Below are 14640 nucleotides of genomic sequence, written 5' to 3' on the forward strand. Positions count from 1 at the left end.
AAATTTAGGAAATGGAGTGCTACATAGAGTGTAGCAGTCAATAAGCACTCATCATGTAATATTGACCTTTATTGTAGACATTGGTTGGGACCTGGATGTTGCTCTGCTGAGTGTTCACTGGCAGGTTGTTGAAGTGTTCATTCTCCTCCAGCAGAAATTCACCACCCAAATCAAAATAGTTCCCATCTTCATCCACAGCGTTGATCAACATGGAGTTGTAGTAATCAAACTGAAAATGAGAAGAACATACTAAGTGATGGTGAGTCTGAAAATGACCGATGAAATCACGGACAGAGTTTCACGCCAACCTGTAGGGAGGAGTTGTATTCGTGGTACAGGTCGGCATCTTCTGCTGATTCAGCAAGTCTCTGGAAGGAAAAACAGCAGTCATGGTTTTAAAATACTACGAGCCAGTAACCTACATTATAAAAGACAAAAATCCAGCATGTTATTTTTATATGTCTGCAAACAATCTGCATCAGCAGAATCCATGACATTCCTCTAATATTCGCAGTATAGATGCACACACCCTTCATTATACAATGTCAGTGGAGTTAGTCATGTATTTTTATCAGATAAAGAAAGAGAAAGAACGCACAATTATATCCAGCGTGAGAGATTGTTCTTTGTTGTTGACATTTTGTCTAATCCACATTCATCAGATGCTCTGGAAATATGACATGCATTTAGAGTACTTTCTTAAAAAGGTCAAATTTTTATCCACTATGTGATAACAACTAATATTTGGGTGAGAACCCACGGTTTTCTACCAGACAAGCTTGTTAGTTTCATACCTTTGCGCATGGCTATAACTGAACTTCAGCTATATTTTTGCAACTGACAACTGGTGAAGGGCCAAAGACTAAAGCCAATCTCAGGGACCTGGCTAATCCAATGGTTGGCACAGGTTTACAGCAGGATTCACACCCACGGAGCCAGAGTTTTCCACTGATTCCAATGGCCTCCCATTTGGCTAAGGTCCCGTGGCTGTCCAAGGTTCTGTTTATTTAGGTGTAGAAATATGAACTAGAAGTCACTCAGGCTACATGCCGTGATTCGTGTGACTGATGAATGAATGAATGTATCTTTTTTTTATCGTGGCATGAAACAAATATTTCAGATTTGTTATTTGTTGTTGGTACAATAAGCTCTTTCTGTGAGTGCTTGATTCACATTGCTCTGTGTCTTGCTCACCTTCACTGACTTCATCTTGCTCCCCAACATTCTCTCAATTTCATCAGAGAAGTCTTTCACCAAGTCATTTCCATCCAGCTCTACTATCTTCACGATGGACTCCACATCCTTAAGTTTCTGCCAGAAGAGAAGACACCTCCTTATAAAATCAGATCATATTTCAGCGTCAACCAATCACAAAGCAGCAACTAATGCATGAACAGTAAATATGTTCATTAAGTTAAAGCTAAAGGAAAATAATCTCAGTGACCTCAGAGGTATCATGGCTGTTGGTTTCGGTACCACCTACCTGAAGTATTTTAAACATATCCCCGGAGGGTTGTCAAAGGTCACGCCATTCTTCAATAGCTTGATGCAAAACAGTAATTGGTGTTTCTCTCAACATTCCTCAAGTTATTTTGAAACAACAAGCTCCCATTCTTGAAAAGCAGCAGCTCCAGGTGGACCAGACAGACCAACTGAAGGCTCACCACTGACTCCTTAATTCCAATTAATTCAGGTATCACGCTCTTAAAGAAAAGACTGAGAGCAGAGCCTCAACTCGCTACACATCCAACGAAAGTCCAAACAAAATGCTTCTACACTCGTGATGACATCAAAAGAGGATTTTGCTGAAGTTGATCTTGTTTGATTGAGAGCAGATGAAGAGCGTTTCTCTGGTGATAAATCTAAAATGCAGTGATAAATGGATCTAAATTCAGAACACAAATCCTTATGCTGGTGAAGCCGGTGCGGACCTAATTCTGGGCATTAATGTCATTTCTGTGGGATTCTGTGAATACGTGCCCCACAGATCAACATCAGGAGATGGTTTAAGGATATTCAGGGAATCCGATTTTTGTCAGGATTGATTCATTTCTTTTCCAGATGGCGCCGATAATGACGACGTTGATGGCAGCCACAAGGAGTCACTTTGTTGGCAGTGCTAGGCTTCTTGAGAGTGTTTTTACTAGTCTTAGCTGCTTTTAAGAGGGTGGACCAGGAACAGGGTCATGTGCCTGTCAGAACAAAATGCCAGAGACACAGACGTGCGCTCCCAACTCTTCACCCGGTGAGCCGACAAAGGGTTGCATTACTGGAGACACTTTTCCTTCAGTGCAAGCCAAAGAGTTTTCCAACACTGGATCACAAGCTGCCAGACAGCTTGAAGTTAGCAGGTGAAGTTGAGGAAAATCACAGCCAAGGGAAAAAAGGGATGTCCCTACTTCTCTTCTAACTTAATAAGAGCAAGGAATGTTCCTTTGAGACTCTGTTCAGCTGCCAAGACCATCTGGAGCAGAGCAGAAGTGAAGATGACAGCGGACTTCAGAAGGTATCCAAAAGCCTCTGATGATCATTACACTGAAACTGCAGAAGTCTTTGTTGCTTTTTCATCTGTCTGGTTAATGGTTAACTTTTAATCAGACGTTGACCTAGTGATGTTTCCAGTAAGAAAGAGTATAATTTCAAGGAACAGTATTAGATTTTGAGTCTATGTATTGTGATTCATATAATGGTATTGGGAACTGTTAAGGCTTTCATTTCAGTCTTTCAGGTTTGAAGTCCACATTTTTGTTTATGTTTTGATACTTTTTGGCAGATTAGAATTTTAATTGCAAATAACATTCCTTATTTAAACACTAAACTCCTCACACACTTATTAGCTTCTGCACAAACATCACAATTACAATGTTATGATACTAGTTTCTCAGTTATTGTATTAGCCAAAGAAAAAGAAGAGAAAAGAATAAGGGAAAATGCATTTTTTAATGCTTGGTTCTCCTCCATCAAAAAAGTATTGGCAATCTGGACAAGCTAGCTGTAATGTAAATAATGTGATAGCTGTGATGAGTGAAGAGATTACAATCAGAATCAGAATCAGAATCAAATTTATTGCCTCGGTCAGTAGGGATCCCACCAACTAGGAAAGTGCTTGGGAATAAAGGGGAGTAATAAAATAAAATAAAATAAAATAGTGCTTTGAAATAAAATAAAATAAAATAAAATAAAATAATGGAGGACAGCCAGTTTATTTCTATACAGCATGTAAAATAAGACCTCGGACCACTTAATATATGGCTTTTAAAATCCTATAATTCAGGAAACACCTCAATCAAAAGTGCTATCCATGGAATAAAATAAAAATGAAAAACTGAGTAAGAACAATCATTTTAAATAATGCACAAATGTATGAGTTTGTGTACTTCAGATTCTAAACCACCAATGTATTTTCATGTGCCTATTCTGGGAAGCTCCATCAGGTGAGAGGAGGGAGACGCTCATGCGCTCTCAGGAAGAAAATACACCTCCACACAGGCTATAATGCCTTGACAAAACCTTTGCTTTGAATTATGGTAACCTGGAGGTCCTGCTATATTGGGGAATATCTGTCAATCGCTCCATTAAAGAAAAGGTTGTGGAAACGATAGGACTCCAGTATGTGAGAGACAATTTACCTTCTGCAGGAGCAGCGAGCCAGAGTATTTAGTTGTGACGTCTCTGAGTTGTGTGGACAGCACAGACGCCCACTGCTGCACTCTGTAAGACGGAAATATTTGTCACACATATACAGATAAGTTACACAAGAAACCCTTACAAGCAGCAGACTTGTTGTCAGAAGAAAGGAACTGGGTCAAGCAAGAGAATTAAAAGTGAATTCAATAAGCAGTGTTGTGCTTGGGATAAATAAAAACAACTGCAGTCAAGTATTTCAGTAGACCAAGAGAATGTGTGACTTCAACAGACGATGTGCATACAGGACGATACTTCAAGCACTAAATATAAATCCAAGGTTTGTTTTAGAATGACTTGACGGTGCAGTTAGGGGGCTTTGAGTTAATGTGTTTTTACCGTCATGATTTAATGATTGTTGGTAATTTATAATTAACTAGGCATCAAGTATCCATCTTCAAGTGCACTTCATCAAGTCCAAATGCTCAGCACCAACTTCCTGCCCATTTATGCAAGCTGCAGAATGATGACACGCTTCCCACTAAAAAAAAAAAAACAGACCTTGCTTCCCCCACAACAGAAGCCTGACAGTAGAACCTCGCTGTCCTGACTACATTATCCCACATGCCTGACAAAGACGAATAGAGGTGAGAACAGAGCAATAGTGAAGTGGAAACTATTAGGACATGTCATGTAAAGCTGCCAAGTGTTGCCACAGAAAGCATGGATGCGACCTGCACAAAGGCCAAACCCCTCCGAACTTGAATCTTCCTACTCGTGCTCCTTCTTACAGACATTTTGAATACAGTTGTAATGAAATATTCAAATATGTTCTGCGGTTGATAACACTTTACAACTGTCCCACTGTCCTCATGCATGTCCCGCAAAACCCTCACTAACTCCTCTGATGGCCCTGACAAATATACCAGTCCAGTACACACAGGACTTTTGTTTTGTCATTGTAGCAGATTGCAGCAACAAATGAATTCAGGGTAGCAAGTATACAATCTACCTATTAACCAATGAAATAATACATTAGCAAATGCAATGCCAGCAGAGAAAAAGGTTGATCAGTTAGACAGTGACAAAAGAGATTTGGATAATCTGCTCTTCATCCACGTCACAGTAGAAATGGACTCGCATCATTAATGGAAGTTGAAAGCTTGCTTTCTAAAATACACAGTAAGCCTAAGATTTTTTACAAAATGTGCGACAAATGTTTCTTCTCTGGCTCTGTATATGTTAGCCGAGAGACAGGATGTGGCAGGTAGCCAGAGTCATGCTGACCCCAGATGGTGAGAAGGGAAGTGAAAGGATGTACTCAAAGTGTAAATCACACGAAAATTGTCAACATTGATGACCAGAATATTCATACACAACACCATTTGCATTTCTTAATAAACTGAAATGGAACATAATGATGCTCTTGTTTGCTGCCTCATCAACCTCTGAGTAAATGTTATGACGCTGCAATTGCTGAATAAGCTGTCTGGTTATTATTACCATGGCACCCAACTGCAGATAATAGTAGATTTAGGTCAGATGAGTGGCTCCAGGAAATCCCTTTTATCATGAAATGTTACGTGTCTATTTGTACTTTTGAGTTTTTCACCATTGTACATGACATTCGATGTGTGATGTGGAGATACATATTTTATATATTACACAGATGAGGGTTTGGACACAAATAAACTGCAGTAAAAAATAGTGATCATTTGTGTTCATGGCTTTGTACATTTAGTAGAAATCAAGATTAACTTGGTTGCCAATTAATTCATAAACGCTAAATGAACTTTCACTGGTGAAAGAAAAACAATTTGAACTAACTAGATAAATAACAATAATAAAAGTTATACAGTTTATAAAGTGACAACTCTGATGAAAAAGTTAAGTAAACTTTGATTTGTGGGGTTCTACAGCAATAGATGGTTAGGGAGACAGGGGTGAGCAATAAGATGATCACAGCCAGCCTCACCAACTAGGAGGCAGTGTCAGGGCCCACTGGGCCATAAGAATGGGTGACACATATTATGAAAATGGCCACTCACTTAACTGATGACATTCATATATAGTGCACCCATGACTAGGGGTGAAGACAAAAACGAAGAATATGTCGATGCATTCATTGCCTGAAGATATGGAAGTTGACAGCAGTGAGATGACTGGAATTTTCATCGAAAACACAATTGAAGCAAAGTTCAGGCTAGATATAATTTTAAATGACCACACAACTGAAAATGTCCCACCTATGTCTACCATGAAACGCAATCCAAGACATACAATACAATATTCAGTAAATCAGTCGTACGATATTTTCAAGTAACTGGTATTTTGTACCAGAACTTTGGGATGATAGAACATACTAATAAGAAAACAATCCAAAGTTGTGGTCTCGGAAAAGAACATAGACAAAAAGGGGCAAATATTTGAAGACCTTTCCTTCATCCCTCTCTACTCAAAACCAGACAGGACATTGAAATGGAGGAGTTGTTTATATGCAGAAGTTTGAGATAGAAATAAACTCTAACTGAGACTGATATAGCAATATGGCATTTCACATTTGGACAACACATGGAAAATGAAAAGAAAAAAACATCAAAAACTCTGCATCATAAAGTGAAGACCCTGATTTTCTTTTAAGTTATGATTTTTTATTAATATTATGCTAAGTATAAGTAATATGGGCATCCAATAATCGCCATATCAATGAATGAACCGATTTTTAGTAGAACTTCCTGGCCTGTACTTTGGGAGGAAACTCGAGTGAACAGAGAAAGCATGCAAGTACAATGGGTTCCATTGCGGGTTCCAAAGACCACACTAAGGGTTACAGGTGTCTCTCAGGTGAGGTTCACACTCAGGACCGACATGAGGCAGCTGCACTAGAGGAAGAGTACACAGTTAACACTTACGTCTCAGGTGAGATCTTTATCTGAGCCTGGACACTGGCCCATAAGTAGAAAAATCCCAAAACACCAAGGAGTTTCCTGTTCCTCGCCATCCTGCTTCCTTAGAATACAAGATTTTGGAGAAAGGTTGAGTCTCTGACTAACTTTGACCTTTTGAGAAGATCATTTACAGTTTGTGGACTTCTTCATATCGAAGAAAAACTGGAGATGCACATGGTTGTAGAGTTTTGACTGTTGCTGTCCTCCCTTGTGTCCGGATAAAAAGAACCTGCCACAGGCATCATCCTACAACTTCTTCTCACGCTCCCAAAAGAAACTTCTGGAATGTTTCAGGCGAACAGCTGCGGTTTTGAAATGCTCATTAATCCTCAGGAAGAGTGCAAAGTTTCCTTTCCACCGACTCCAAGTTCCTCCATCTTCTCCTGGGACGACCAGAGATGCAAGAAGTGGGTCAAGTAAGACGTTTAGGAGACCAGGGCGATGGCTGTGGGTGGAGGATTTTGCAGCCGCTTGACTCTAGTGTCGCCCAATTTGCGAGATAATCCACCTGGATTAAGGCTTCTCCTCCCCATGGAGGGAGGGACAGCGGGATGAAGGGAGGGGGCTGACGTGGAGATAGAGAGGAAGGGAGAAGGGCGGGGTCGAACTTCCTGACTGGCTGACAGCTCTGTTCCTTTAAGAGGATTAAAACAATTTCTGCACACAGACTCCCATGTAGCCAATCAGAGTCACCAGGAGCAGAAAAAAACCCCAAACAAAAACGTCAGGTTTGGCTGAAAGAGGGAGAGCCCAAATCCAACAGTGACATGATGCTTCACCACTCTCACACACGGAAACACACACTCAAGATGATTAATCTCACACCCGCATATTCGTAATTGACTAATGCAGGCAGATTCAGCTACGGTGAGGTCATTGCTTGGCTCAGAGGCAGTGGCAGCAGGAGGTCTAGCACAGGGTGTCGGGGAGTTTAACCAACATGAATTGTTTTGATTGACTTATCTTTTGACAAATGACTTGACAGATTTGTTCAGTTTTAAATAGTATTCGACCTCTATGCAATAGTTTCATTCCACCATGGTATGGAATCTTCATACGGACAACATCCCTTAAATGAATCTTAGCTGTTTTTTTGTTTTTTTTAATGCTGTTCTCTAAAGCTTTGTCATTAAGTTTGATCTTGCTATTACCAGTTTTAGACGAAGCAAATGAAACTATCTGAAAATGAATGCAGATTTAAAGAAGCTGCTAGCATACCTTTTGTTGACATTAATATATTTTCTCGAAATGGAAAAAAAAAAAGATTCCATTGTCAAGTTCCATGGGTGTCATACAGATAATCCAAACAAAAGGGTTCATAATAATCAGATTATCGATCAACACAAGATATTCTAAGAAATTAAAAACCTTTGACAGTAGCAGCAGAGATGAATGGAGGCAGTTTTCCACTGTTTTACAGCAGAGATCACAAAATCTACAGGCACTTTTAATAAAACGTCTCTCATTATGTACTCTGAAACACCTAAAACAATGATTATTAGAAATTGATCATCTCTGCATCTAAGAGATTATGACTTGACAAATGTGATTGAGCAATGCAAAAACACCATGGGAATACTCAACAGAAAACCTGACTGAGTAAAATTTCTTTTTATGAATTTGCTATTGACGCAAATTTTTATGAGCCATTGGAAATCAGGTACAGCCAAAGACTAAAGACTAAATAAAAGTTGTAGTTGTTAAAATATGATGTAACGCTGCAACACGCCTTCCTCCTGCCACTGAAAGAAACAAGCATGTCACCCATTTTTGAATCCACATTGCAAAACATAAAGTAAGACTTCTTCCTAACTTTCAGTTACTGCACTTGAAAGTTTAATGTTACCCTGTCGAACCTTGTTTATAATGCAAGTTTTTTTTAATTTTTTTTATCCTTCAGTGACTTCACTGTAAACTGTTGATTTTGGGGTTGTTTGTCAATATTTTATTATGAAGCCTGTTTGCACGTCTCACGAAAGTATTTTCCTTTCACAACAGAATTGGGACACACTATGAGTGGCACCATCGAGTACAGAATGTGAAATAACATTGTTCTAACTGACATCACCACCTGGTTCTGCTGACAACTACAAAATAAATCACGGTGTCATATTTGTCAGACTATCATCTGGCCAACTTTGCCCAACCTGCTGCACATTTTGACCACAAGTTCGAACCTGAAGGCAAAGGAAATCATGTTAGACTCCTGTGTGTGCTCACAAGTCTTGCAGCACTAGAAGAATTAAAAAAGCATTCTACCCGAAGTCTGCAGAAAAAAAACCACATCAGTACTCTGACCTTTAAAAGTGTTGTGTCTGTGCTGAGACCAGTCTTAAAAAATGAGTTACATTGACACATACGGCCTTGAACCTGGACAGAAACAAATGTTAAGACTTTGGAAATTGGGTTAAAATGACTATTAACTGGTGGGTTCTGGCTGGGTTACCACATGTTCATAATTGACTAATGCAGGCAGATTCAGCTACGGTGAGGTCATTGCTTGGCTCAGTGGCAGCAGGAGGTCTAGCACAGGATAGGAGGAGTTTAACCAGCATGAATTGTTTTTATCTACTTATTTTTTGACAAATTACTTGACAGATTTGTTCAGTTTTAAATAAAATACGTGACCTATAAGTTTTTCCACCAGTGTATGTAATCTTAATACTAACATCCCTTAAATGAAGCTAAGGGCCGTTGTTTTTTTTTTTTTTTTTTTTTGGTTTGTTTTTTTATGCCGTTCTTCGGAGCTTTCTCATTTCAGATAGCTTTTATTCTTCACGGCTGAAAAGTACCCCATCAGTTTCTCCTAGACGACAGGCATTGTTTCTGCAACAGGTCTGTACCGCCATCTAGTGTTAAAAGACATTTACTACACCATCACGTTACGGGCCGCTGTTGTCTGTTCAACTGATTCTGACATACTGTACATCCTAGTTTGAAAGTTTGAAGTTATTGCTTCAACATCAGTCACACAAGCACATTGTGTTATATTTCATATTCAACTAAATATAAATAAAAAATAACTCTACATAAACCTTTAATGCTTTAGAGTTTGTGCAATCATCCTACAGCATTTAAAGAATTCCACCACAGCACGTTCTCAACTGGCAGTTCTGAGAAATGTGTGTTTGTGTGAGTTAAGGTGCTGAGGAGCTGGGTTCCTGCCATGTGGGTGTCATGGAGGATCTGGTAACAGTGCGGTGTCAGGGGTTAAAGCAAATCTAAATCATACAGTTTGAGGGTTTTATTGGCTCATGGACATGCAGGATCACATGCACACACAACTAACTGTGGCCCAACAAAACTTTGCTTCTGTCCTGAGGTGATCCCCCTTAAAAACCATTCATCTTGACCTGGGATGTTGAAATATGCTCTGCGACAAAGTGCACTGAAAAAGACAGAGTTGTTCAAATTAACTTTTCATTGCCACTAAATACTGTAGCTGACATGAGTATATTTAAAATATAAATGACAATGATGGAGTCAGTGATCTCCTTAAACAGAAGAACTCCAACTTCTTATTTGTTCCAGTGATCACTTTGCTTTGGTTTCCTTTTTCTGGAACTGTGACTCTAAGCATTCTCTGTGTTTGCAAAACCTAAAACAAAGGTAAATTAAATGGTCGAGACATGGCAAACTCTTCTGCTCAATTTCACTCGGCAAGAAGGAACAGGCTGACGCACAAAACCACACAGCACATGACAAGCACACTACTTGCAGTTGAATGTCAGAGTCACACCCAAATTATGTGACATGTAGTGTGACATGTCACTCGTTGTGACCGAGAGTGTCATCGGGCTCCTCTTCAACCACCCTGGGGTTAGAGGTCAACTGGTGTCCATCTCTACATGCCAGTGACATAACTGACTTTCCTGACACACAGTCATGCAAGTGCAGGTCTCACTTTCAGTAAATACCCACCATGTTAGTTATGCAACACCCACATTCTAGGGTCTCTTCAAACAGACTCACGAAAAGAAATGTGCATCTTCAAAATAGTGTTAAAATCAAATTTGCTGTTGACAGAGGCTCACCTGTTTTTTGAAGTCACACTCATTACATTTCCTGAATTAGACTCTTGAGGGGTATGACTCATAAATAATGACCAATAGGATGGTTTAATCATGGAAATTTGGAAATACAGCATACCATATGGTTAGATTAGATTAGATGTCATTTATTTGTCCCACAGTTGAAAGTGCACATCCTGCACATACACTGAGCAAAAGCACACATGACAGTATGTATTCTCGCTGTCTGAAGTTAAATCAGAATCTGTGTCAGGTCAGTTAGAAACACCAAAATTATTGAATATTGCTAAATGCCACAATAATGAGACAGACGATATATTTTTTTTTACAGAACTCTGAGGTCTAAAGTTTACATCCATTGCCTTGGTATTTTGTAATGTTGCCTTTGAACTGCATGACTGGGGTCTAACGTTTGGGGTAACCTTGCACAAGCTTCTGACAGTACTCTGGAATTCTGGCCCATCTTAAAATTACACCCAGGGATGAACCTGACTAAAGGCCCATTTATGCTCAACGTTATGACCCGGACATGGAAGGGGCCTCCTGTGTGTGCTCTAACTTCATTTCATCCATATTTCTACACATATCCACACATTTTACTGATGTGGACCAAACTGAGCGGTACCACCAAAACCGTGTAGCTGCTTCTGCCTGATACGTAGCTCTAATGAGACAGGAACAAGACCTAAAAATGAAGGAAATTCTCCATCGTCCAGTCGCAATATATTTAATGGCCTCACCGACCACAGTGCTGCCTCAGTTTTCTCTTCTGTAGAAGAGATACATTATTGGAATTGGATTTGTGCTTATCATAAACTTTGGACTCCAGGCTGCTCCCCCCGGTGGCTGTATTGGTAAACAGCAATACCCAGGCAGAGAACACGTGGAAGTATGCGGTCAGAGACGGTAACACCATTTGAAAGGGACGGGTGAAATGTTGTGCAGAAAGGGAGCATAGATGGGTGTTTATGGAGCTCCACAGTTCTCTCTGTGGTTTATTGGCTGACTGAGAGTGTTAGAGGTGGGGTCTTAGAAAACATCCCCTGGTGTGCCTTCGTTTAACTCACATGCAGTCAGTTAACCTATCAACAGCACCCAAAGCCATGGCATGGCTTACCCACATTGCTTAAAGACATAGTACTTTTTGAATATGTAAAACTTTTGACCTCAAGAAAAGTAAGAAAAAAATCTCTCAGAAATGATCTCTCTCATAATGGAAATAATTTTGGTAATCCTAACTGAGCTGAAACATGAGAGGTTCAGACTGAAAATCTTTTTCCACAATGTATGTAAACGTCTGTATTCAAATGTATATTTAATTTTATGTACCACAATATTCATGTAAGATGCATTTCTGTGGCAATCAATTCATACTTGAACACAATAAAACTAACTGAAGTTGAGTTTTTTTGCTATTTATTGTATTTGCTGTTAAATCAAAAAAAGTTGTATACTGGATTTGAATCTGATAAACAATATCAAGGTTGTGCATCCCAATTCTCAAAAACGTGGAGAAATAGCATAAAATACAGGACATTGTTGTGCACAGGAAGATTGGAAAAACGATGTAAGTGGATTTTTATTTTACAGTCGATGTGAACAAATCAGGTCTGCAGGATTCAATCGTGAAAGTTCCTTCAAAAGCCTCCTTTAGAACCTTGCCTTCAACTGTATGCAGTAAAACCTCCCTGCAACATCCGTGAACACACTTTGATGTCTAAATCTGGTGGAATGTTCAAAGTTTACCGCTCGTCCATCATCTATGGACCTCAAATTTTCTGGATATAAAAACTATCTATATTGTTCTGCCAACAGCTGCGTCATTAATTGTTGATCTGGCACGAGAATAAAGGCACTGCGATGCGGAACAAGTCCCAGACGTGATGAATGATTTGGGAAATCAATTCACTAACTTATGGTGTGTCTGACTTCATGCGCATCGTCTTTGTGTTCGTCTTCAGCAGTGGATTTTCTCTCTTTGGTATTTCTGCACAAACAGCTGCGCTGCTATCAAAGTCCAGTCCATCACCGCACGTTAGCACACCAACATGCTGCCATTGCACCACACTGTGTGTGTGTGTGTGTGTGTGTGCGTCCAGGAGGCTTAGCCGGCCTAGAACACAACAATGGTCGTATTGAGGAGGACGTTGCCCCGCATGGCCTGGTGTGGACGGAGGGATTGTGGGGTGATGGTGATGTCTTTTGGGGGTGGTTGTGATGTGAAGAGACCCTGAGCCGTGCAGCTGTCGCCTGGCACGCTCCGGCCTCAGGGAGAACCAGCGGCTCACGCCAGTGCCAAGTGTCCTGCGGTGGTCGTGGGGTGGGCCTCTGTCATCGTGGGGCATCTGGAGGGGGTAAGTTGGGACGAGCATGGGGCAACAAGCTGGGTAATACTACTATAACCCCCAAAGTGACGCCTGCCGTCCCCCTCCCTCACATTCAGGCTGCATGTCACCCAGCTGCTCTCTGCTGTGATGCCTCCTTAAGACGGAACGTGTCGCAGTTTATGCGTCAAGTCGTTTGTGCCGCTAACATGTAATTTCAAAAGCAGGCAGCTGTCAATCTCTCTCATAAACATGACAAGTGAACAGTTAAGACCGAGCTTAAAACTAAAACCTGCTACATGCAGCAATGAAACGAGCCAACACACGGTTATTTAGAATTGACTTGAACACGCAGGATCAGTTAAACACGACCTTTGCATCACAGGCCACTGGAACATGTTCAGACCGGTTCCTGCCCGGATTTATTCCGCTTACACCCACACAGAAGCACACACACAGACGAGCATGTGCACGCTCAGACCCAGCTATACTGAGGTTTTAGATAAAAATAAATGAGGAGTCAAGTTGAGTCCAACTTTATTTTTAGGAAACATTTCACGCAGTGAAGCAAAAGAGAAAGTAACACTGAGCACACACTGAAATTCACATTCAAAAAGTAGGCCTGCTCATATCAGTAATATAAAAATAAACTAGAAGTGCAGGATATCACGCTGGATTCAATCATCATTATTATCATGTATACATACACGTTTATTTGTGTATTGTAGTTTTCACAGTTATTTTTGACAGGTTTTGTTCAATGTTAAGACACTTCTTTTCTATTTAAGGTTCATAAATCAAGCACATTTTACATGTTACATTAGCAGCATTGCACACTTCTGACTTTATATTTTTTCCTCCAGTAATATTCAAGCCAGAATATGACCACCAACTAGCATTGTTGTGCCTGTTGGCAAAACAACTCATACATAGATTGAATGATGCAAATTACATTTTCACAAGGGGTAGATGTTAGAACAAGAAATACACCTTATTTTTCAGGTGTACATCTTGATCCGTTCCAGATGGGGTGTGTGGATCTCATGGCAGAATCTCTCTAGGTGAAAACCACTGTCTGCAATTACATCTACCAGCATAGTCCAACACCAGCAAAGATGAAGATCAGGGTGAGTATTAGATGGCAGCTGACATTGTGGGGGTGGTTGGACCTAAGGCTCCAATAACAGTCCATTCTATGGTCTTTGAATGTTATTTGTATGCATCTGATATCAACAACCTGACAAAATATAAAAATGAAGACACCAAATAATCACTGAAAAACGTGGGCGATGACAAAGAAGGTGATAGAAACCAATGGAATCATTTTTGATAATATTCTCTCAATATCTGTCAAAAGAATATTGCTACATTATCAAATGACAGAAGATTTAATTGCTCCATATCACTGTGGACGCAAATTAATGATCCCTTATTGGTCATGTTACATTTCTTCTCTCTACTATTATGTGAAGTCACACAATCATCCCTGTATGATAAATTATAAACAGGGTGAACGTCACGTCCTTCTATAATGACAAGCTTGAAAGTTAAAACGTGTGTGTAATGACAAATCTAAGACTCATCAATCCTTGCCAAGCCACACAGTCCACAGTCTGAAACTGCTTCTCCTGTATCATCTCTTGTCCTGTGTTCTCTGACCATGCCGTGTCCAGTTGGCTTAATATTTATCTACAGAGAGAGGCCAACAGTTGC

The 14640-nt window shown here is 40.1% G+C and overlaps 1 protein-coding gene across 5 annotated transcripts in view; it reads right to left on the reverse strand.

Moving 5' to 3' along the window:
- The window catches only part of LOC128770299 (voltage-dependent calcium channel subunit alpha-2/delta-4-like), a 58866-nt gene extending 51801 nt beyond the window's left edge, over positions 1 to 7065 (reverse strand). For 4 of the 5 annotated variants that reach the window (XM_053884560.1, XM_053884558.1, XM_053884559.1 and 1 more), the window contains exons 1-5: positions 6537 to 7065; positions 3630 to 3711; positions 1195 to 1311; positions 309 to 368; positions 67 to 229 (exon numbers count right to left, since the gene is read on the reverse strand). In XM_053884560.1, the coding sequence (XP_053740535.1) occupies positions 67 to 229; positions 309 to 368; positions 1195 to 1311; positions 3630 to 3711; positions 6537 to 6625 (511 nt within the window). In that variant the 5' untranslated portion in view covers positions 6626 to 7065. The remainder of the gene's footprint in view (positions 1 to 66; positions 230 to 308; positions 369 to 1194; positions 1312 to 3629; positions 3712 to 6536) is intronic. The other variant, XM_053884557.1, reaches the window with a different exon arrangement.
- Positions 7066 to 14640: the final 7575 nt, after the last annotated feature.

This window comes from Synchiropus splendidus, chromosome 14 (assembly GCF_027744825.2).
Source record: "Synchiropus splendidus isolate RoL2022-P1 chromosome 14, RoL_Sspl_1.0, whole genome shotgun sequence".
In the NCBI taxonomy this organism is placed as follows: domain Eukaryota; kingdom Metazoa; phylum Chordata; class Actinopteri; order Syngnathiformes; family Callionymidae; genus Synchiropus; species Synchiropus splendidus.